Source organism: Amblyomma americanum, chromosome 4, assembly GCF_052857255.1.
Source record: "Amblyomma americanum isolate KBUSLIRL-KWMA chromosome 4, ASM5285725v1, whole genome shotgun sequence".
NCBI lineage: Eukaryota > Metazoa > Arthropoda > Arachnida > Ixodida > Ixodidae > Amblyomma > Amblyomma americanum.
The window spans coordinates 170,338,807-170,362,856 of record NC_135500.1 but is presented as its reverse complement, the minus strand read 5'-3'; the positions used below and the strand labels follow the sequence as shown (position 1 = coordinate 170,362,856).

The 24,050-nt window shown below is 44.9% G+C and overlaps 1 protein-coding gene across 4 annotated transcripts in view; it reads left to right on the top strand.

Moving 5' to 3' along the window:
* The window catches only part of Rab3-GEF (Rab3 GDP-GTP exchange factor), an 84,544-nt gene that overhangs the window by 7,173 nt on the left and 53,321 nt on the right, over positions 1-24,050 (top strand). For 3 of the 4 annotated variants that reach the window (XM_077662201.1, XM_077662199.1, XM_077662200.1), the window contains exons 4-15: positions 1,151-1,309; positions 2,269-2,400; positions 3,156-3,350; positions 5,688-5,879; positions 9,119-9,277; positions 10,381-10,447; positions 11,892-12,035; positions 13,476-13,580; positions 16,515-16,698; positions 19,565-19,628; positions 20,322-20,570; positions 21,358-21,504. In XM_077662201.1, coding sequence (XP_077518327.1) covers positions 1,151-1,309; positions 2,269-2,400; positions 3,156-3,350; positions 5,688-5,879; positions 9,119-9,277; positions 10,381-10,447; positions 11,892-12,035; positions 13,476-13,580; positions 16,515-16,698; positions 19,565-19,628; positions 20,322-20,570; positions 21,358-21,504 — 1,797 coding nt within the window. The remainder of the gene's footprint in view (positions 1-1,150; positions 1,310-2,268; positions 2,401-3,155; positions 3,351-5,687; positions 5,880-9,118; positions 9,278-10,380; positions 10,448-11,891; positions 12,036-13,475; positions 13,581-16,514; positions 16,699-19,564; positions 19,629-20,321; positions 20,571-21,357; positions 21,505-24,050) is intronic. The other variant, XM_077662202.1, reaches the window with a different exon arrangement.

The following is a 24,050-nucleotide window of genomic DNA, read 5'->3' as shown; positions in this document are numbered from 1 at the left end:
CCACATGACATTGCAGTGGCATGCTGAAAGTTATTAGCAGCAAGTAGCAGAAAGAGAGTGAGAGATGGCTGGCTTATTCACCTTCATTATACTGTTAGGAACGAAAAGTGCACAGTTAAACCACTCATAAAAATAGCACATGTTGCTCTCCACAGCGATGGACATACCCAGTCGTGTGCTTTTGATAACTGCTGCCTTTCACAAGTCGGATATCAACCATAGTTTTCCGCTTTCTTTTCTGTCAATTTTTCCATCTGCCAATATAACTTTGGTAGGGTGACTATGTGAACGTTCTTACCCAAGAGCATGAAAGAAGCAGCAGTTGGACAAGTAAACCTAATGAGCAGGAAGACTCTCATTCTGTTTACTGTGTTCTTTTAACACTGAAGTTTTTTTTTTGTGTTTGTTGAGTTTGAGGCTCTCTAAAGCTGCCAGTTTATTGCACCACATTCTATTTATGTGCTATTTTTGTTATGTTCTCGAAACAGCAGGAAGTTCATTGCAGTGAGAAATGAAGGCCAACCAAGGTCTTGTAAGGAAGAACACCATTTTGAAATTTATTTGGTTTCTTTATCAAGTTGTGACTGCAGGCGAGTTACAGCTTGGCCTTTTAAGCCCACGTATTGTAAACCACCAGGTCACTGAACTTAAACTGTGGGTGCAGGAAGAGGGAAGCGTTCTGAGGGAGTAATTAACATTCCCCAGTGTCTGCTGAATGTGCCATGACTCAAGTAGCAACCTTCGACACGGATTTGGCTTGTTTGACTATAATTCAAACTGTTACACAAGTCATCACTCTCCATGCACCCTTTTTTCTTTGTTTTTTAGGAAAGTTTTCTTGAGTTGCTCCTTTGGGGAATGTGCACTTCTTTGTGTGGTCAGTATAGAGAAAAAAAGCGGCGTGAAAGGGTTTCAAGTCTGTTTCAAATTTCTGGGCATTCCACTCTGTCATTAAAGCGTTTAATTAATTTTAACAACTGGTTTATTCGAACTGACGCTTTAGTCCCGTCAAAATCAAATGTATTAAAAAGGTGTCTTTTAAATCATATCATTGAAACAAATTTTTGGTTTGACTTTAGAATGCAGGTAATGAAGCACTCTGGGCAGAAGTGTTCTTTGGGTAATGGACCATGTCTCTGTCCTGTTGTAGGTTGCCATTTTACCCAGACGCGTGGAGCAGCCTCTGATCTTTGCACTTCCCGACCACACCCGCTTCTCCCTGGTTGATTTCCCACTGCATCTTCCTCTCGAGCTCCTTGGGGTGGACACTTGCATAAAAGTGCTCACCTGCATCATCCTGGAGCACAAGGTATTCGACCTTTTCTTTTAGCTGCCCCTCCAGCTCTTGCCTTTCGTGCCGCTCTCTCTCTGTTTAAGGTTGCAAGAAGGCTTCACATACCAAGCACTTATAGCCTTAGTTGCTTTTGCACCATACAACTCAGTATAACTATATACCTGGTGTTTCAGGGAAGGTGATCGCTAGCTTTTAAAAATAGTGTTTTTGAGGTAAAGAGAAGCTTTTTGCGGCATAGTAATACCAGTGTTAGCGGTCGTCAAAAGACAGGCGAATCATGTTAAAGTGATTATCTAAATTCTAGTAGTTAACTTTTAAATATTACTAATAGGTACCTGATTGCAATTAGAGATTTGTAGCCAGCCGTTACTAATAGCCTTATCAGTCTTAGAATTTTCGAAATTACCCTCAGCGCTGTGGCTTGACAAAATTTGGCTATTTTGACTAGTTATGTGCACTTGAGAGGTTGCTTTACCTGCACGCTTTTCGAAAGCGCATGTAGTTTTGGCACGATGTAGCCAAATTTTGTTGAGCCACAGCAGCTAGGGTAATCACGTTTTCAAAATTTATGGCTTGGCAACAATCTTATGCTTTCACATTTGTTAGATTATACACATTTCGTCTTATTTGTGTGCCATGTTAGATCAGCCAATGATGTGCGCTCACTTTCGGCACCGCATTTCCTCTCTCTGCACTCACTGTTTGCTTGGGAGTGTCTCTGCACCCGCCTCTTTGCCTGGATCTATTCAGATTTCCCCCTTGCCTCTTGTTTGGGGGGGGCGGGCAGTTCTCATGCTTGGCTTGCTGTGGGCACTGGACGCTTCTCTCAACGGCCATGCAGACGCATGCCGGCATTTTTGTCTAATGGCACTCGTACTGTTTATGCAGTAAAAACAACTAGCCATGCTCTTTCTTTTCAGTTGTGCTTGCTCTGTTTTTACAAGCTGCTTCAGTGGGCTTCATCTTTCTTGCAGCTTGTTCTCCAGTCCCGTGATTACAACGCGCTTTCCATGAGCGTCATGGCCTTTGTCACAATGATATACCCCTTGGAGTACATGTTTCCTGTGATCCCACTTTTGCCTACCTGTATGGCCTCTGCAGAACAGGTGAGAATGTTGTGATGTCTATACAAATAGGCAAGTTCCTATTCGTAGCATTTTCTTGTTGTACATTTTCAGTTGTATGTAATGTGTGCTGCAAGGGCTGTAGTAATTTGTCTCACTTCAGGTTTTATCCCTGCTGAAGCATTGATTGTAAACATTATTTTTTGTGCTATTCTTTGTCTGCCTTTGAAGGTTATTTTATTTTGTATGCATGAAACAACATGGAAAGGCAGCAGAAAATCATTCACCTTATGCCTAAACGGCCTGCTTAGGCTCTTGCTATATATCTCTAGCATTAGCATGAGAATATATTTTATGTCATGGTGAGGGCGTTGAACTGTTTTGAGGTCTCACACCAGTGCCGTTTTTTTTGACAGTTTGTTGTTCAAGGTGCAGTATGTGTAACCTCCTGTTGCGTAAAGAAGACTTTAATGCAAGATTTTAGGGGCACTTTTTTGGCCACATACTGTTTTATCTCAAATGGCAAAAAGCCGTCGTGTGAAACGCAGAGGTTTAATTGGTGTTGCATGGCACAAAAAGACTGTTTTCGTCGCAGCCGTTCCATCTCACAAGTTTATTTGAAGCATCCTAGAGTAGTCACGCCAGCATAGGGCATTTAGCACGCTTCAACTCTGTAATGTCATCCATGTCCTCATCTCAGTTCTTCCCTTTGTACACGCTTATAGCAGTGTGTGTAATGCTGACTACATTTAGTCAGGAACCCATTGAAATCTTTTTTTTTCTTGCTGCTCTCACAGCTCCTGTTGGCTCCGACACCATTCATCATAGGCGTACCAGCCACATTCTTCAAGCTAAAGCGGTCCTTTTGCCTGCCGGATGACGTCTGGCTGGTTGATTTGGACTCCAACAGCGTGCTCAAGCCTCCTGGTGTGGAGGATTTGCCTCCACTGCCCGACCCCGAGGGCAGCCACCTTTCTTACCATCTTAAGCAGGTACACATCTGTGCTGACTGTGTTGTCACTGGGAAAGTGAAGCGAGGGTCTGCATGGAAATGAATACACCTTTCCTTTGCATGGTGATGAAGGCAAATTCAGCCTTTCCTCTCTTTCCGTTGCATGTATGGCTAAGCTGATCATGAGAGCTGGTGGTTGAATTCATGGGTACCTAGGTACGTGTTAATATGGTAAAATCACTGTGCTGCTATGTGAGAGTGGGGATATGGCTCTTTCATCAAAAGCACAGATTTAGCATGCAGAAGATGCTGTGAATGCTAAAGGGCAGATGTTTTAGTCCACGCTGTGGGCTGGGATGCAGTCATCCAGGGTCCGTGTGTGGGATGAATCTTGTGGACTGAATGGAAACATCCGCTGAAGGGTCAACGAAAGTAAATGTTTCATACCATGGAGCTTTCAGTAACTGTGTAGGCTGTAGAGAACTGACCACTTCATGTTGAAGACGGCGCACAGTATACGACTACTCAAAATAGGCCTTCGCTAGGGGGCCATTGCAGAAGAAGGTCATTGTAGATGGAGGCCACTGCAGATGGTGGCCACTTTGTTATTCGTGTGCATTCAGGATTAGGCTGTACATTGGGTAGTTTCTTGCCTTCATTCTTGCTGCAGTTACATCAACTCTTGATAATTCAAACTTTAAGCGGAATGAAAATTTCTTTAAATTATACGGAGCTCTATTAATGCAGGTCCTTTTAGTCCATGGTATGTTGATGGAACCGAAGCCTTAGTTCAGATACACTAAAGTTCTGAGTCCAAATTAATGAGATTCCGCTCTGTGCACCTATTGAAACTACCGTATTTACATGTTGGAAGTCGATCAGCCCCCCCACCCCCAAATCACATTTCCGGTAAAAAAAAAAAGAACTTCGAGGTTGTTTGGGCTAGGCCTTGAATAGTTGAACGTGATAGCATTATCCAGTGGCCGCCGTTTATCGCCAGCCGCTATCGGCTGCCGCTCGTGGGCGTGCCCGTGAGCACATTCCAAAACGAAAATGTGTTAGTCACTGGACTACTCGTCCACACTTGCGCCATCGTCCTCCCTAGCGCTGCCGTCGTGATCGCTGCTGCGGTCGCACAGTACATCGTTCTAACGTCATTGTCCAGCTAAATCCTGCACTTCGCAAACAGCCGCATCATGACATTGCGTAGAGCAACTGAAAATTCTCCTTGCTGCAGCTGCCACACCTGTATCACCCGTTGGGAATATCGATGCGAACGTCGAACTTGCGGCCCAGCACGCAGCTGTGTGTTTGTTTCTTCGGCGTAAAGAATAGCAGCCATCTTGAGTGTAGCCATGAACGAGCGCCGGTAGCTTGCCAGACTTGGAGCACAAATGACGACTGACGAAGCACAACATTAAAAACTTGTGAAACGCGGCCAGCAGTAGTCAAATGTGTCTAAGCCAAAAAGAAACTGTGTGTGAATGGCGTCGGCTCTTCCGTCAGCTACCGACACTCCCCAGCACCGCTGTCATTCCGAGTGGGGGTGCTGCCTCGATTGGAACAGCAGCCCTTCCATCAACTATCAACGCTCCCTTGAGCGCCAAGCGCACATTTGAAAGTAAAAAAGAAAACTTGTTGGACGCTTGAGCCTCCCGTAGAACGCGATTGCGTTATCGGGCCGCTGCTGCTTATCAGCAACTGCAGTCAGCAGCCACGTGTGGGGAGTGTGGGGTGCCAGTTTGCTGCTTATCGATAGCCGCCATCAGCCACCGCCCGCGCGGGGAAGGGATGCCAGTTTTGCGAGTTGACATAGCAGCTGCTCAATGCCAGAACCAAGAGCGATGCGATGGCGCCGCGCAGCAAAAATGCAACCACGCTGTAGCATGCCCGATATCTTGTTTGTCTCTCCTTTACTTATAGTGCCATGTTTTCGTTTCGATTGTAAGTCGACCCCCCCACTTTGGATTTTCAATTTTTGAAAAATAGGTCGACTTACAAACATGTAAATACACTAATTTCAGTGGGGTTGCCAGAACCCCTTGAAGTTCTAAGCTCTGTAGAGATGAGAACAAGAGTCACCTTCCAAATATTTAGATTGCTGACAATGCTAGGCAAGTCACACTGCCGAGTCCAGAAACAAACCCACTGTGCTGTATATGTTGGCACAGTCTGTACGCCTGCGAGTCAGACGATTTGCGGACACACAGCTGCGGTTGCATGGACCTTGGTAAGTGCTGTCATCTTTGAACGTGCCTTTATTGCTCCTGCAGGGAATAGAGTGCCTCACAAGTGTGAAATGAGGCGTAACACATGCGCATGCTCTTGTCGGCAAAGAAATCTTGGTGCTAAATGGACCTGCATTGCACAACCGCAGGCACTGGCCTCCATGAGCATCAACCCTCAGCCCATCAAGAACCTGGACAGGGTCCCAGTGCCAGCACCCAGGCAGTCGCTAGGGGGCGCCCCTGTAGAGAAACCAGACGCACCGGCTCCTCTCTCCGGATTCAACCCTTTCATTTATGGCAACGACGTCGACTCCGTGGACGTGGCCACGCGAATAGCCATGGTGAGCAAGCAGCGAACTGGGGACTGCCTAGTGGCATTTTAAATATATATTTCAAAGTCATGGTATTTGTACCTCTTTTTAATTAAAACAGAATGTTCAAAAAGAACTAAGTAAATTCAAAGTAAGTATTAAGGTAAAATAATTTTTTTGAACTAGTGAACTCTGATTTGATTTTCAAATACTAATCGAATATGCTTGATATTTGATCCGTATTCGAGAAATTGATATTAGAGGATTTTCGAATACTCAAAAATTCTCTAGTACTCGCTAGCAATCGTGTACCGTGCTGACTTTCATAGATTCGACCACGGCAAAATCACAGCATCCGGGCAAATTATCCGATGATGGATTTTAAAGTTCCAGGAAAACAGTACAAAGGCCCTATTCGCTTTCATTTCTGTCTTTTATCTCATGGACCAATTGCATTCGGACACTACTAGGCTTGACCTAGGGCGAAATTCCGCAAGTGGGCTCTCCCCCATATCATACCTGCTGTGAACATGAGGGCCAACGGCCTGCTTCTAACAATCTCATAGTGAAAGCATGCTTTTTTTTTTTTAACCCTTCCATGATATGTTACATATGTCACGACTACACCCATGGCATTTGTCCTGTCTCCTTCGTAACTCACTTAGCATGAGGTCCGCGGACTCATTTTAGTCAATTATGATATGCGGGAAAGCCCACTTGCGGAACTTAATATGTGGCTCGCGAGGGGGCAAGTCGAGGTGTCATGTAAAAATCCCGCCTATTGCATTATGAATTGTAACCCTCGCACCTCTTAGGTGGGTGTAACGGCCGGCATGACAACAATCGGAAGGCTCCTGTTGTTAGGCCAAAAAATAGCCTGGCTGTGTGGTTTTGGCTTCGAGCTTCGCCTCTCGCCTGTTGCGACAGAAGCTGTCGGTCCGCGCATTCGCTGGTAGTCCAACCCCAGCTCTGTGCCGCTTTCGGACAGCGACTGGCACGTTGCTGGTGATATCTTTTTTTCTTTTTAGAAGCAGTCCTGCCGTTCCGACGCCAAAGTGTGTTTCCCGTTTGCTTACGTTCGTGTTGTTCTTCCAGCATGCCGAAACTGGGTGCTCATCACACACTTATAGGTGTTAGCGCGATGGAGCCGCCTCTTAAGACTTTACCGCATTTACGCATTTCTGGCAGTTTTTTTTTTAGGGGGCCGCGGGGCATTTTTATAATCAACCTTCAGGTAACCGGAGCGTTTCTTCCAGTCCCTTGAGTACTGAATCAATGAGGTCTTACTAGACGTCATGTTGTTTTTTGTTGCCAGTCTTGTTGCCACATTGCAAGTTGGATACCATTGTGCTGTCTAACCAAGTAGTGTACTTATCTGTGCACATCATGTTTTTTATATGGTGCTGAATCAGTCTAGCTATGTTTATTTCACTTGCAAAGATCATACACTGTTTTGAAAAAATAAGGGCAACAACGTTTGCATGTTTATCATTTTCTGAAATTTTTTTGTACTGAACAGATATTCAATAGTCGATTTAATATCCGAAGCCATTTTTTCCTTCATATTGGTATATGATTCGTATTCGAAAATTTCAGTATTCGCACACCCCTAAAAATTATTCAAAAATATTCTATTCAATTCGCAACCAAGAAATTTAATATATTTGCTTGCCTCTACCAGCAATGTTTTAAGTTATTGTCAGTGCATGATTTTACTCTTCTCTGATCTCTTCACTTCTTTTAGTTTTTGCGAGCGGAAAGGATAAAACTCTCCTTGAGGCAGCATCTGGATGCCAGAGGTAGATCATATGTGGATAGAAGTGCAATAGCATTGAAGTAATACATCACTAGATTGTCTTAGTTGTGATGTCTTAGTGTAAATACTTGCTGCAGGCAACAGAAAAAACATGGACATTACAAATGTATTCCCAAGCGCCCTGAAAAAGCCGCATAGTATGGTCTTGTGCTCTATGTGCTATACGTGCATAGTACCTGGCCATATTGCTTTCTCAATGTCATAAACTAAATATTTTTAGCAAGCTTGCTGATGTACCGTATTTACGCACATAATATGCGCACTTTTTATTCAGAAATTAGGGCTCCAAGAAGGGGGTGCGCAAATTACACGGGGATTTCGCGAGCGCGACTTTAAAAAACTCCACAAAGGTCATAACGCGCAATATAGGTATAGTGTATGTTGCTGCATATACGTCAGCACTCGGACCCGTACCCCACGCTGGCCACCCCCCCCCCAAAAAAAATTCACTCTAAATGATAGGCCGCGCGCACCTCCCCCGCCCCCTCCCCCCCCCTTTCTTTGCGGGATGGCATGAAGGTGCATGCACGAAGCTCAATAAGACGCTAAAACAGCATCATCGCTTGCGGCCCAGCCAATTGTTCGGTTGTTCCGGATTCCGTAAGTTTGCTTTCGTAACTTCGTCCGGGAAAGCAACCGCAAATCAATAAATCATTTATCACACCACACACAAAATGTACACCCAGCCAATTCTTTAACAGTACGGCGCGAGCGTCGATCAAGCTGCTTGTCAGCGCCTTATCATGGCACGGAGCGGCGAAGCCAGCCACGTGTGCACAAGTTTGCCGACACAACGATTGTCGTCTATGGGCAAACTTGTGCACACGCGCGGTTATTCTTGCTGGCTTAGCCACTCCGCACCGTGATAAGGCGCTGACAAGCAGTTTGAAACTTGCCGTATAGTTGTGATATCCCATCAGAAGACACGACCGTATGACCAAACACAAGCTGTCAGTGCCACCAAGAAAAGCGTAGCCGGCAGTCGAGTCACATGCATCAGCCCATGCATCAGCCTAACAAATAGCGGTGTCGGCTCTTCTATCAGCTGCTGATCCTCCCCGGAAGCATTGCCGGCCGTTCCGAGTGGCGATGTCGCTGGTGTCGCCGCGATTGTAACTGCGGCCCCCAACGCCACCATGAACGCCCAGTGCACAAAAGATTCAAAAAGCCTTCTGAACAAACACACGGAATAGCCAAATGCTACTGTGTAGAGCCCGCGTGACTGATAGTGGTCTAGCGCAGCACAGTGCGTTAAATGTGCGAGTAAAAAAATTTTTTTAGAAATCCGGGTGATAAGTTAAGGGTGCGCAACTTACGCAAGGGCGCAAATTATGCGCGTAAATACGGTAGTTGATTTGGTGTCTGCATGTTGAACTGTGTACTGTCAACAGCCTAGGCAGCGTACTTGTGCCAGTTTTTGGAGCTGTCCTGCTTCCCTCCTTGCTGTGTGCAGGTGCGCTTCTTCAACTCTGTTGGAGTGCTTGCACACTTCATGGAACACACGCGGACACTGCGCCTCTACCCTCGTCCCGTTGTTGCCTTCCAAGTGAACAGCTTTTTGCACTCACGTACAAAACAGTCTTCTTTTTTGCGCAAGTTTGTTAGGACACAGGTGAGTCCCGATTTTCTCCTGGCGTGTCTGTTTTTTCTTGTATGCATCTGTATGCACATATCTTTAAGAGGCACACGGGCTTTTAGAGCCATTTTCTTCCTCTTGTCTTTTTGGATGAACTGAACGAAATTATCAAGCCTGTTCGGATTTTTGAGGTGGTTCTAAAATGCAGTTACTCTTATGTGGAACTTGGTTGAAAAGACTCGTTTTAAAGGTTTGCAAATTTTTAAATGTTCAGCTTATATCGAATAATAACCAGTCCAACAACTGAGGTCTGCCTGTGAATGTCTAGTATTTGTAGTCATAAAGTAATGAAAAGATTTTATGTAGTTGGTCATCATGCCACCATAGCCTCTTCATGTTTTTCTGTCACAAATCGCAGAGTTCATGTAACCCTGGCTGTGTAAACTTGCACTGTTGGAATGTTCTTTCTGTCTTTTTGTTGTTTTCTTTGTGGGTCATGGTTGTTCACACAGTCATGTTCACACTCTGCTTTGTTCTGTGGTGCACCACAAACAGATTAATGAAAGTTGTTTTTTATGGATATTTATTACTGTTAGGAGAAGGCTTTGAAGCAGATAGGCACCAACGGTTAGCAAAGTGGATTGCTGCAGAAAATCGGAACCAAGAGAATTTTGTTACACATTAAGCACAGTTAGTGGCTGTTAATTTTTTTCCATGTTGTCTCCTTAATTAAGTAACATAAATCAGCCAACTGTTTAGATATTGCCTTCAGCGCTCATTCTTCTACAAAGAAAGCTGTAAAGTGTCAAAAGAAACTGCTTGTGCGGGAGTTTTCAGCTTGATGTTTTTATCTGCCAAGTGGTTGAGCATCCACCTCGCATGCGGAGAGGTGCGGGGTTCGATCCCCCGTGCCACCGAGCTTTCCCCAAGCTTTCCCCTGACCTGATGCTCGGCTTATCTGGGGTGAAATGCTTGGAAAATGGGTCTGTGACCCTACCTTGAGTGGTCGAAAACACCTTGTGCCATGGCGCTCTTTGGCCATAGATGCCCTTGCGCCATAAAAATCCATAATTATCATGTTTTTATCTAATTTTCTTTAACAAATGTTTCCCAGCTTAAGCAGTCTTATTTTGTTTCAGGCTGTTGAATTTTATGCTGAGTGGTCTCTCTGCCCAACCAATGTGGCTTTCCTTCGTGTACATACAGGTAGGCACATTGCCTTTTTTCTTTTTTTTCACGGTGAGCTAAATATGTAACAAGAAAGAAAGAGTGGAAAAGGCACACATTGTCTTAATCCGTTTTTGGTGCTTGATGGCAGCCTTTTATATCAACTGTTGCCACTTAGCAGATTGACTTTATATTTAAGGTTGCGAACTTGTCTCTGTATTTTTGTTGAAAGGCGATGAATATCAACAAGTTTGCCACCTAGGTCAACAGTGACCATAAATACTGCCTGTTAGGTTGCTTGTAACATCTTGTTTTCTTTTTACTAGGTTGAGAGCATAAGTTTCACATTATTTTTAAAAGTCTGCAGAAAACAGCTTTCTTTGAGCTTGGTGTACGATAGCCTTAGCTGCTTATGCACCATTAAACCCAACATAACACATAAGTTTCACACACATTACCAGATGTAGTCCTTGCTTTGCTAATGATGACGTTATATGCTATCTCATTCTCGTGTACCTAAGCATATATAGTGAACTGGCTTGAAGATATCTTTGTGGGAAGCATAAAAATTTGTGCAAAAAGTAAAAAAAAGGTCAACTTTATATACTATTAAAAGTATTATCTTTGACATACCACTGACAAGCGTATGTTGTATGCTGGTGATAATATGCTCTTCTGTGAATTATATGAGCCTCATGTAAGCGTCTCTGAAGTATTACAAAAATGAATGTAGATCCCTCTCTATACCACCTCCTACTACAAAGAGAGGGCTGAGTCGGGCTGCCTACCATTCCTACTACAAAGCCACGCTGACCTGCTTGCGTAGTGTACTAGTGCACTGTTGTGTATGAGTACATAGGGTTGTGATAGTAAGTATTGGAAATAAGCACTAGAGCAAGGGTTCTCAAACTCAAGCTGGGTTCTGCAGGACCCTGGGGTTCCTTGGAGTGCTTTTTGGGGTTCCCCGAGCATCCAAATCTATGCATGTCTCTACCCCTCCCACCTTATTTCCTTATGCACTTTATTTTGGGACTAGTCACACTGTTATTGTACATTGCAGACTTTTGCTGTGGAGCAGGCCATTATTGAATTATTGGTTGTATTTGGGCATTTCTTGAGGTGCCATGTGTCTGCATGGTCCTTTTTTACAGGCATAGGTATATGGCAGGTGTGGGTGGATATCAAGACACGCAGGGTTCCCCAGCACCTTTTAAAGCTGTTTTGTTGCCCGGGCCTAAAAAGCGAGAACCGCTGCACTAAAGTAAAGAAACGGGAGGATTAACACGAGACTCTTAATTAATAATTGCAAATAAGTGTGGATGTTTAATGCGTTTATTTTGTTCTAAGTGTGCTTACTATGCATTCAACAAGAAAAAAAAGCATTTATCATGACACCTAAGGTTTCTGCAATGCATTTTCACTTTTAGGGATTAAAGGCATGTAATAACGGTCTATTCTTTCTTTTTCTTACTCTTATCTGCAGGTGTGTTTGACCCAGCAGTGATAGGGGACAAGGCAAAGTGGTACAGCCACCAGCTAGAACCCATTTATTTCGAGGTGTGGTCGGAAAATTGCACGCTCAACATCGACATGGCTTCCATTAGTCAGGCCGACGAAGCAAGCACGGGTCAGTCATAAAACACAATATTTCGATTAGGAGAGTGATTACTCATTAATGTCCACTTGAGGGCAGCCATGTCTCCACAAAGAAAGGCTGTATGGGTTTCTGAGAAGCCTTGCAGTTTAAGCATATTTGTGGCCATATGGCTACGTTTAGGTTGGTGCTGATGACTACTTACTCCTTTTTGAGTGTGTTGGACAAAGACATTGTTTCTTAGCATCAAGTTTTGCTTTTGCGTGCAGATGCTGGTAGCGAGTGAACTAGAATTGGTGGTGTATTTTTCTTTTATTCTTTCCTGATTCCAGTTTTAAAACTTTGTTGTAGCATGAAGAAGAAATCATGTACAGGATTTCCTTGCAAAATCCCTTTGGATGCTGCGGCATATGTACAAGCTGTACCCTCCTGTCACTTTTTGCTTTTTTTACCAAGATACTTAGGGAAGCAATTTGAGGGTAGTGATAGTAAAATGCTTAACCCGTCAATCATCATGTAATCAGTACTGTGCTCATTCCATTACTGCTGCATATAGCTTGCTTTGTTAATGGGCTTTTAAAACGGTGCTAATAGAAAAATATTCTGTGGACTTCTGGTTATTGCGCACAACATGAGAAACATTCTCTTGCAGCAGTTTTTTTTTTTTTTTATGAGTGCTGTAATATTAATTTTCTGAGTGTTTAAAAGAATACTCTGAGCACTTTACTTGTTACCATTTCCTCTCTTCCTTGCATAGCCTTATTTCACTGAGGCAGGCTTCTGCAGTCTTTATGTCAGATATTATTGAATGCCAGAACCCTAGGCAGTAGTGGCGCTTTTTTCCCTCGGGTTTTTTCTGCCTCAAGTCTCCAACCTTGACCATGAAGGCTCTGCAAAGTTTCTGAGCTCAATTCAGTGTGCCGCCAATCTGATGTGGCTTGATCTTTAACTGCACAGGTGGGTGCTGAAGAGAGTGGCACTCTCATGCAAAGTGAACTTGTTAATTCTCTTCTGAACCTGCAGACTCCATGCAGCACGCAAAGCAGTAATATTTGGTCTGCGTGTTCCTGAACACATGCTCTGCATGTTGCACATGTGGATTCATTATATCCAACCTGTTTAGGGGGCCATTATACCAGTCCTGGTGTTCTTATAGCATCTTGCAATCCATTCTGTAAGCGGCATTCTTTCTTGCATAAACTTTCGTGCAGTAAGAGGCCTTACAGCATTTTTGCATTGTCATGATCATAATCATCAGCCTGACTGCGTCCACTGCAGTACAGAGGCCTCTCATGCTTCTACAAATAACCCAGTCCTGTGCCAACTGCGGCCACCTTTTCCCCTCAAACTTCCTTATCTCATTCACAGACTTCCTTCCTTATTATACACAGTACCAGTTTAGAAACATTTCTAAATGTGGTGTTAAGGCTGCATTTTTCTTTTTCATTTTATTTTATTTTCATCCTTCCACAGGTGAAAGTGGCAGCGAAAGTGATGATGCCAGCAGCACGAGCTCCTCCTACTCTTCCTTAAGTGACTTTGTCTGTGATATGGTGGAATTCAATGGGGACAACATGGGTAAGTGACTTTGCCACCGAGTTTTTCTCGCCATCTTATGAACTCTCGATATTCCAGTTGCTTTACTTGGAGATGCAGGCACCCTTTTGAGCACTGGTTCCTTTGAGCTTGTAACTGCAAAAAAAAAAAAATGTGGCTGCTCAGAACTCTGACTTAATAATCTTTGCAAGTGTACCGTATTTGCACATAAGTCGACTCGAATGTAAGTCGACCCCTCACATCACATTTCTGAAAAAAAGAAAAACTTGGAGGTCGTTTACGTTTGGCTTTTAATAACAACGCGATAGCACTATATTGTGGCCTCCGCTTATCGCCAGCCGCTATTGGCTGTCGTGCGCAGGCGTGCCCGTGGACACATTCCGAAACGAAAATGTATTAGTCACGGGACTACTCGTCCACACTTGCGTCATCGCTAGCGCTGCTGTCAACATCGCTGCTGCGGTCCCACAGCTCGTCGTTCTAACATCGTTGCGCAGCGAAATCCCGCACTTCGCAAACATCCACATCACGACATCGCATGGAAGAGCTGAAAATTTTGCCTCGCAGCAGCTGCCACACCTGTATCACCCGTTGCGAACGTCGAACTTTGCGGCCCGGCATGCAGTTCTTCGTTTCTTCGGCGTAAAGAACGACTGCAATCTTGCATGTAGGTGTGAGCGAGCGCCAGTCGCTTACTGGATTCGGAGCACAAATGACGGAAGCACTACATTAATACTTGTGAAACGCGGCCGGCTGTAGTCAAATATGTCAGAGCCAAAGGAAAACTACTCGTGAGTGGCGTCGGCTCTTCCGTCTGCTATCGACACTCCCTGGCGCCGCTGCGGTTCTGAGTGGGGTTGCCGCCGCGATTGGAACAGTGGCCCTTCCATCAACTATCGATGCTCCCTTGAGCGCAGAGTGCGCAGTTGAAAGTGAGCAAAAAAAAAACTTGGACAGTGCCTATTAAGAGTAGAACGGCAATGCGTTATCGGACGGCTGCCGCTTATCAGCAGACGCAACCTTCAGCCACGTGTGGGGAGTGGGCTGGTGTAGTTTGCTGCTTATCGACAGCCACCATCGGCGGCCTTGCGCGGGGTGGGGATGCCGGTTCTGCGCGTTGACATAGCAGCTGCTCAAGGCCAGCACCAAGAGCGATGCAACGAAGCCACGCAGCAAAAAAGCAACCACGCCGTAGCATGCCTAATATCTCATTTTTCTCACCTTTATTTATGGTGTGATGCTTTGGTTTCGATTTTAAGTCGACCCCCCCCCCCCCCACACACTTCGGATTTTAAAATTTTGAAAAATAGGTCGACTTACAATCGTGTAAATACGGTAAGTGCAAGTGGTGCATTTTGTGTTGACCTCATGGAGACTCTGAATACAGGAATCCTTGCTGGATAGGTTTGATGTTCTGATGTTTTTTTATTGTTTCGACTCTTATAGCTGTGAGAACAATTTGCACTAATGTATGAAGAAACTGTGCTGTTAAGTCAAAGGTTCATGGAATTGAGTTCAGGAGAAACTGTGAATACAAGCAAATTTATTATGGTGGAAGGTTCTTTCTTTATAAACTTCTTTGCTATTTCCGAAAAAAAGTTATATTAATGCCTCTTTTTCTGGGAAGGACATGCTTAAAACTTATGCCCATTGTTTATGGTGCCCTTTAAGCTTTCACGGTTGCATTTCAAACTTCCTGTTACAGTGGAGTGCGAATGATATGAATCTCATGACGCCATGAAAATATTCGTATCATCCGGAATTTTATATCATTCAAAACAAACAAAACCCGTATGCAGAAGCATGGAAAATAAATTCAAGCAAGTCTGTTTTGTGTTTATGGCCGTGCGGCCACTGCTGACTACTCGCGGTGCATACAGCGCAACTGGCAATCACACGTAGGGGATGTATGGTATGCATTCCCAAGCTCACTCAGGACGCGGGCTGCTGCCACTGTTCATTGCTCCCGGTGCATGCAGCGCGAATGGTGATCGCGGAATAGTGTATGTGTGGGCAGTGCTTAGTGCTCAAGGGTGGAGTCGCAGCTCATGTGTTCGTATTGTTATGAAGACAATGAAAAGGGCAGTGGCGCGGGACGGAGTGCTCGCGCTGGGTCCGCAGCCATTAAGTTATATTTCATCTCGCATCATGTCGGCCTGTTCCTTGGCTTGCCACCTCATATCGTTTGGTGTGAGGTGCGGGTTACACATTGTCATCCTGGTCCCTGGAGCATCGCCGCCTTCTGCTTGCCTTCGTCGTCAGCCAAGGGGACCTGGACTCCGCCGCTTGGCTCAGCCCTAGCTCGACCTGACGAGAACCGACCAGCCGCCTTCCCCTGCCTCATCCCCAGCCCGACACAAACACGACGACCAGGACCTGACGCACTATGACCTGACGACGGCAAAAAGCAAGACGGCACCTCTGCCCAAGCTGTGCGGCGAGTCCATAAACCTTGGCCTTCGGCTGTGGGCACCCGACCGCTGGACCCGAAGCTCTGGGGGCAACTGTTCATCAGATCATCTCATTCATCTTGATGACAAGCCTTCATCTTCTATCCTTTCTGACCATGCTCATCCTCACCTCACTTTTCAAAATTCAAGCAATCAGTTGGGATGATTGCTTGGTGGCTCCGGGTAATGTTATAAAGAAGACGAAGAAGAGGGCAGGAGCACTCGCTCTAGGCCCGCAGCCATTAAATCATATTTCATCTGACGTCATGTCGTCCTGTTCCTTGGCTTCCCACCTCGTATCAGTGTCATCCGCAGTGGTGCAGGAGAATGTTTGGAACATCTGAAATTCTGACATTGTACACAGTGCACTCCGACTAAGGAGTTCTAAGAGTTCATATTAACCATGTTCTTACTAGTTTGAAATTTGCTGTGTAAACATGTAAAATTAGCTGTAACTTTGATGTGAGTACATTGTTAGCTTCATCGTGCCTCTTTTGGTCAACAGGTGGGGCTCATGTGGAAGAGGCATCAGCAGCAATACTCAGTCGCGCAGACTACATGGCTGCATTCAACCCCCCTAAGACACTCCAGCTTCCGGGCACAAACCAGCAGAACTTGAAGCGAGCCGACTCCGAGAACTCAGTGCATGGCTCTGTCTCCTCATCTTCTCCAAGCTCTTCACTGTCCAGGTGAGCAGAAATGGGGATTGGAGGCGAAATTTTTTATTTTTGGATGTAGAGCAATGAAATTTGGCATGCTTATTGAGTAGTCCACTGAATGTTTAAATACACAATTCCACTTAAGTATCTTAAGTAGTTTTGACAACATAAATTTATGTGCTTTATTGCTATACAAAACTTGCAGAAAGCCTGGCGTGACAATAAGACATGGTAGGAGCCTGTAGTTACTCTTAAATTTTACCCAAAGGAATGGTTTATGCAGTGATATCTTTATGCAGATATTTTTAGCAGCCTAATGTTATCTACACAGAATACTATATTCACTCTTGCATAATGCACTCATTATCATCACACCAAATTAGTGATAGAGTGAAAAAATGAGGAAGTAATTCAGAAGTGTAGGAACGTCACTGCATAAAAAATTTATCAAGGAACCCAGTGTAACAAACCTCACAAAAGTCTATGAAGCCATTATCATGCTATGCTTTCTACAAGCAGGGCAGCTAGGTCAAACACTTTCGAGAAAACTAGCAATTTCCTGGAGATTTCAGCCAGTTTTTTTGTCACATAGAGTCACAAGAACAGTTTTTAAAATCACTTCTGGGCTGTTTTCGAGGAAAATTTTTCAGGTTGTGACTAAAAAAACCCTATAGATGCCAAATGGGACATTTTATAAAATTCTACTTTTTTTTAATTTTTTTAATTTGATCTCTACGCGCTCCCTTGAGGACACTGCGCAGTTCGTGAGAGTTTGCCCTCCTATAAAAGCGTAGCTAGGATCAAGAGGACACAATAGTAGGAGCTTGTTAAATGGACCCTGGGGGGCAACTCCATCCAACGTTTGTTTTTATTAAAATCGATTCTATGTCTTTTTCTGGCTGTGCTGATATTCATATTCGACAGCCAAAGGTGACTTTATTGCTAAAAAATTTGCACTTAAATATTTTCCTGCTGGTAATGCTGGCGATCCCTGTATTTGATACATGCCGATCCCTGATACATGCCGACTTCAATCTTTATTGAGTGTCCCTCAGTTGCTGGAACACGCAAAAAGTGCGTACAGAGTCGATCACACTTGTCTAGAGCGCTCGAGAGGTGCCGTGGGGGGGAAATAAGGCGACATTCTAAAGCAGGTATTGGCTTTTACTGATAATGCTTGCGCTGGAGAGCAGCTGAATAGACTTTTGAACCGCACAGTCATTAGTGCCTTAACGCTAGCAAAGGAGTTGCGAAAAGATTTCACTTGATTTGCTCCGCAGCACACCGCCCAAGCGCTCTAGACAAGTGTGATCGACTCTGTACTATCCAGTGGGTAGAATGTCTTGACTGACAAAAACGAATTAAGTTATGATTGCATGCCAGAAGGAAACTACATGGCTGTTCTTGCTCAGAAATGTGCAGACCAGATGTGAGTTTTGTTTCTCTCAGTGAAGCAAAAAATTGTTTACGGTCGCTGACCGATTTTGTTTTGATTTGGCGGGGCCAGAAAATTCAGATAATTGAACAGTCTGAAATGAAAAATCTGTGAGCTTCGAAACATAATTTTACTGAAATAAATCGATCTGAAAAAAGGATAGTTTTGTCCTGTGTCATTCTCTGCCTGCAAGCGATAATATTAGCTTGTATTTGAGTGATTGTAATGTATTCATCATGTCCGCACTGCATATCATCGATACCAGTTCCATTTGCATGACATACAGGTCGTGTGGTGAGCCGTGAGCCACGCCACAGCCAGCAGGCAGTTCTGTGCTATCATGCTGCAATGCACACCTCTCACTGCCACTTTGCATGTACTAACTGTTTATTGGCTGGAAAAACAAATGGACTGCAAAAGCAACTTAAGCTTTTACTCCTGGACAGCTGAACAGTAGTCAGAAAATGATGAGCGCGTCGAGTGCAGTCTACCATGCTTAGCATCTGTCAGTGGAGTAAACTGATATAATAATCTATGCCAGCTTTCAAGAAATGAAATTTTTGGTCCGCTTCCCTGGCTCGTTTACTTTTCCAGCTGATAGTACTTCATGCAGTTCTGGCCAACGCATGGCAGGCATAGTGAAGATAAAGTCTGAGGTTTGTTTCCCAGGGCACAGTAATTTCATAGCGAACTTGAGATTGAGATTGCAACGGTAAGGCTGAGAAGATGCATTACCGTGATGTCTCCACCACGTAGGCACTGCTGTAATGCCGCATAATTTCACAAGCAGTGCTGCCTTTCAAGTTAGTTACCTGCTGGTGGTGTCCGAATAGAACCATCCTCCAAACACTTGTTTTGTCCCTTATGAGGCTAATTTTTACTATGACAGATTTTTTTTTGGTTTAGTTTGGTTTGGCTTATGGTGGTTTAAATGTCCCAAAGCGACTCAGGCTATGAGGGTTTCCTTAATTGCACACACATAAATACATTGAAACAAAACATTCTTGAGTGACGTTTTCACTTTTGTTTCCATAGCTACAATTGTAGTAATTGTAGCAAAGGGGCTCGTATTTTGTGCCATTGCATGTTGCCACTGTTGTACCTTCATCAGTACCTTTTCTCTCTTTGACATAATATCACAATGAGCCAAATGTAGTGTGGCCATGTTTGTAAAAGAGGGGTTGCTGTTCTCAACTCAGACCAGAAAAAAAAATTATCTAAATATTAAATGGTCTGGTTCAATTATGAGGTGACTGGAGAGTTTCCCCTTCTTTCTTGACAGTGAAAACTCGCTTTACATTCAAGTAAAGGCTGTATGTTCTCTGCTTGTGTTGGTACCCATGGAGTTTTCCCATCTTTTTTTTGTACTTTTTCATTAGGCTGAAACGCTACTTTTTTCGGTAGTTGGCACTGTGTGTCTGCCATGTTGACAGCTAATTGTCTGCTGCACTGCTCCCACAGCCCAACAGGCCAACCTCAGGGGGACCCTGGGGATGCATTTGAACCACCAAGAGCAGATACTAGGGTAAGGTTGCTCCTGTTCTCTGTTTCACTCTTGTGGAATCTCATCCTGCCCGGTTGCGACATAGCAACTGGTGTGAAAAAAATACAACAGACAGCGAAAACGGACAGTATGTTTTTTTTTGCACGCTAGTTACTATGTCGCCGCCAGTTACTCAGCACCAACTAGCCTATCTTTCTTCTTCAGTCATCGTACCTGTTATTATAGTCGTTCATCCTTTGTCTTCCTTTTATTCTTGTTTCTTTCTCTTTAGCGCAGTGAAAGGAGAGGCCCCTGGGAGGCTGTGTAGTTGCTTTAGGGCACTGAAGTACTGCACTTATTTGAGCAGGACACCTTGTATATACATCATGTTTCTTTTTCAGTTTCTCTGATGCACTGCTTCATTTGGTGTCCCTGTCTAATGCCTAGTGTCACTGCAGTATTTCTGGATTGAAAGTCTTTTTTTCTGCATAGACCGCGCAGGAGAAAAATATTTCTTAAAAAGGATTAATGAGTGATGTTGAAAGGGTTAGTTCAGAGTGTATCACTAAAAGCAAATTTCTCAGCATTTCATGTAGGAAAGTCACTATCATTAGTTCAGATATACCAGAAGTGCACCCAAATTGTCGTCATAACCCATAGTGGAGGAGAGAGAAATATCCACCGTGGTCTTTGTGGAGAAAGAGAGCGATAGTGCGGTCCATGTCACTGCTTCAGGAGACTAAGCCAGAGGCAACTGGGGGTGGCAGAGGCACCGTCTGGGGTGGTGGTGGCGGGGATGCCAGTGTGGAGGCCGAGCCTCCAACACCCTCGACTGTGCGGTCGGGACGCAGCCCGGGGGGCAGCCTGAGCAGCGGCCGCAGCACGCCACCTGACACCAGCGGGGGCAGCGGCACCCCTCGTGGTCCCGCTCCTCTTGTCGGGGGCCTGGGAGGCGTGCTGAACCGGGCGGGCCTTTCCTCTCAGGTAGACACTTGCCCGTGAAAACACGTAGTTGTCAGTGCTCGTGTCCGTGTTGGGGATTTATTCATTCGTCACCTGCCTGATGTCAGTTTTTGTGCAGGCAGCAAAATGCTTGAAGAAAGCTCGACTTGCTCACTTTGCTTTGATAAGAGAATTTTTCACATTAAAGCCCTTTTTGCTGCACAATTATTCTTGTGCATGTTTGGTCCTAGTTGATATTATTATTTTTGTTATTGTTGTGGCTTGAACGCCTACCTGCTACTATGAATGTAGTGTTGATGCCTGCATTCGCAGCTTGGACGGTAGTCATGTGTGCAATGTGGAGAATAATTTAGGGGTCCAGCTTTAAGCCTCTTCTGAGTAGAGACTGAAAAGCGATATATATATATTGATGCAGCACTCCTTTCATGCATTTGCCCACTGTACATATCATGCACTAAGTATTTTAACCAAATCAGTTGTGAGATTGTTTGTAACGGTACTCTTCCTTCCTTTTCTTTGTTTTTCCTTCTGCTTCTTTCTCGTGCTTGTGGTATGGGACCGGGGCCGCCATCTTTCCTCTTGCTCTGCTTTACTGGGTGCTCTCCTTTGTTGTAATCATGTTTCTTTCGTCCCAAAATTCGCGATGTGGAAACACACAGTTATGAGTGAAAGTTCTTGGCTGTCACGTTTATCACCTAATCTTTGCTGGGCAAAGGTGAGTGCCAAGGTGGGGCCAGCTTTTCACACAAAATGAAAGTACTCCTACTGGCATTCCAGAGATAATCTGTGCTCTGTGCAACTCTTGCAGGGCAGCCAAAGCTCACTGTTTGAGACGGTGGCGCGCGAAGCCAAGGAAGTGGCGCGCGAGGCCACCAAGGCGGCCGCAGAGGTCAGCCGCACTGCTCTGGAGGCCACCAAGCCAGCTCGTGAGGCTGGCCGCAAGACTCTCATGAAGGTGACTGGCCTCTGCTATTTTTGCCGTGCCAGTGTTCGAGGGTGCCTCTCTGTGACGATATCACACTATGCTGTGTTCAGTGGTTGAAGAGACCTCTGTGAAGCTCAAGACTTGAACAAAGGATAGGCAGGAAGCCTCAATCTGCTGACCTTTGTCTCAGCAAAGAGCATTTGTGGCCATTCATACATGGTCTTTATTTTTCTTGGCCCCTTAGCAACTCCAACCTATGGGTTACCTCACTTGCAAGAGCCACTGCGATGTTTGTTAGAAAAAAAAGAAAAAAAAGAAGCTTTTTCTTGTCGACATTATGTTTCCATCATATGCATCCCCCATTGCCTGAAATCAGTCCCTCACTCGCATAAGCTAGCTTCCTCATAAAAGCTTTCTTGATTTTATAGTTACTCTTAGAAAAGGAATTTTTTGGCTGAGATCGCTTCGTCTGTTTAGACATACTGCATATGCATGGGTGCATGGAATGACCACTGGTCATTTTAGTAAACCTCAAAATAACTGAAGGAATGAAAGAAGATAGAGGCTTCGGAACTCTGGCTTTCAGCTGAGGTTCAGTCTAGAAAATTCAGTATCAAATAAAAGTGTGAGAGACTTAATGCATGCGTACACTCAATGGAAGAAAGATGGAAGAGTCGGTACCGTGCCAGAACTGAAAGCTAATCCTCCATCTCATGCAGAAAAAGCAAGCTTGTCTGATAACTTCAGTTGAAGGTCAGTCTGCATACCACTACTTCCTTCTATCGGTCATATGCCTTACAGCTGTTTTTAATAAAATTACCGAGTACTATCTCACCAACCTTGCTGCTTGCTCAAGCAAACCACTGGTCATTGTGGTCGCTGTTGTTTTTCTCATGGCTGAGAAAATTCAAGCAGATCATCATGGAGGCTGATTACCTGCGCTTCTCATTGCCTGTACTACCTCTCAGAAAGGAGCTGAAAATTCTGGACACAACAACTGTTTAGTTCCTTACCTAATGTATTACCTAATGCAAAGCATTTGTCAAAAGTAAAGAGCCTAAGGGGTTTGATGCTAAGCCATGTGGGGAAGGTTTTTGTTGCGTCCGTGCGAGTTCCAACTTTATGAGGAGTGAGGACTAAAGTGACGTATTTACACAATTTTAAGTCGACTCGAATGTAGTTGACCCCCCAAATCACATTTCCGAAAAATAAAAAAAAGTTCCGAGGTTGTTTAGGCTTGGCCTTGAATAGTTGAATGTGATAGCATTATCCAGTGGCCGCCATTTATCGCCAGCCGCTATTGACTGCAGCGCGGGTGTGCCTGTGGGCACATTCCAAAACGGAAATGTATTGGTCACTGGGCTACTCGTCCACACTTGCGCCATCGTCCTCACTAGCGCTGCCGTCGTGATCACTGCTGTGGTCCCACAGCACGTCATTCTAACGTCGTCGTCCAGCGAAACCCCGCACTTCACAAACAGCCACATCACGACATCGCGTGGAACAGCTGAAAATTTTCCTCGCTGCAGCTGTCACACCCGTATCACCCGTTGCAAACGTCGAACTTGCGGCCCGGCGCGCGGCTGTTCGTTTCTTCGGCGGAAAAAAAATGACAGTGATCTTGAATGCAGCCGTGAACGAGCGCCAGTTGCTTGCCGGACCTGGAGCACAAATGACTGACGAAGCACTAAAAACTTGTGAAACACGGCCGGCAGTAGTCAAATGCGTCAGAGCCAAGGAGAAACTACGTGTGAATGGCGTCGGCTCTTCCGTCGGCTACCGACACTCCCTGGCACCGCTGCCGTTCCGAGTCGGGGTGCCGCCTTGATTGGAACAGCGGCCCTTCCATCAACTATCAACGCTCCCTTGAGCGCCTAGCGCGCATTTGAAAGTAAAAAGAAAACTTGTTGGACGCTTGAGCCTCCCGTAGAACGCGATTGCGTTATCGGGCCGCTGCTGCTTATCAGCAACTGCAGTCAGCAGCCACGTGTGGGGAGTGTGGGGTGCCAGTTTGCTGCTTATCGATAGCCGCCATCGGCCACCACCCGCGCGGGGAAGGGATGCCATTTCTGCGCGTTGACATAGCAGCTGTTCAATGCCAGCACCAAGAGCAATGCGATGGAGCCACACAGCAAAAATGCAACCATGCTGTAGCATGCCTGATATCTCGTTTGTCTCGCCTTTACTTATAGTGCGATGTTTTCGTTTCGATTGTAGGTCGACCCCCCCCACTTCAGACTTTCAAATTTTTAAAAGTAGGTCGACTTACAATCGTGTAAGTATGGTACCTCTCACCTTCAGGAGATTTGGAATGCTGGCAGTGAAAAACGCGCTGCATAGCATGTCCCCGAAGCAAACCTGTTGTGCTCCATAAACTTTTGCCCAAGATGTAACACCCTTAACGTAGTAAACCTAATGTACTATACTGAATGCAGTGTACCATGCTGAACTGTACTTGGAGGGGGCTGGGCTTCGTCAACCTGCACTTGAGCGGCTTTTACTCATTCCCCTGTTTCTCCTTTAGAGACAAAATTAAGTTTGATTTGTTGACTAATCGGGTGCCAGACTGAGTGTGT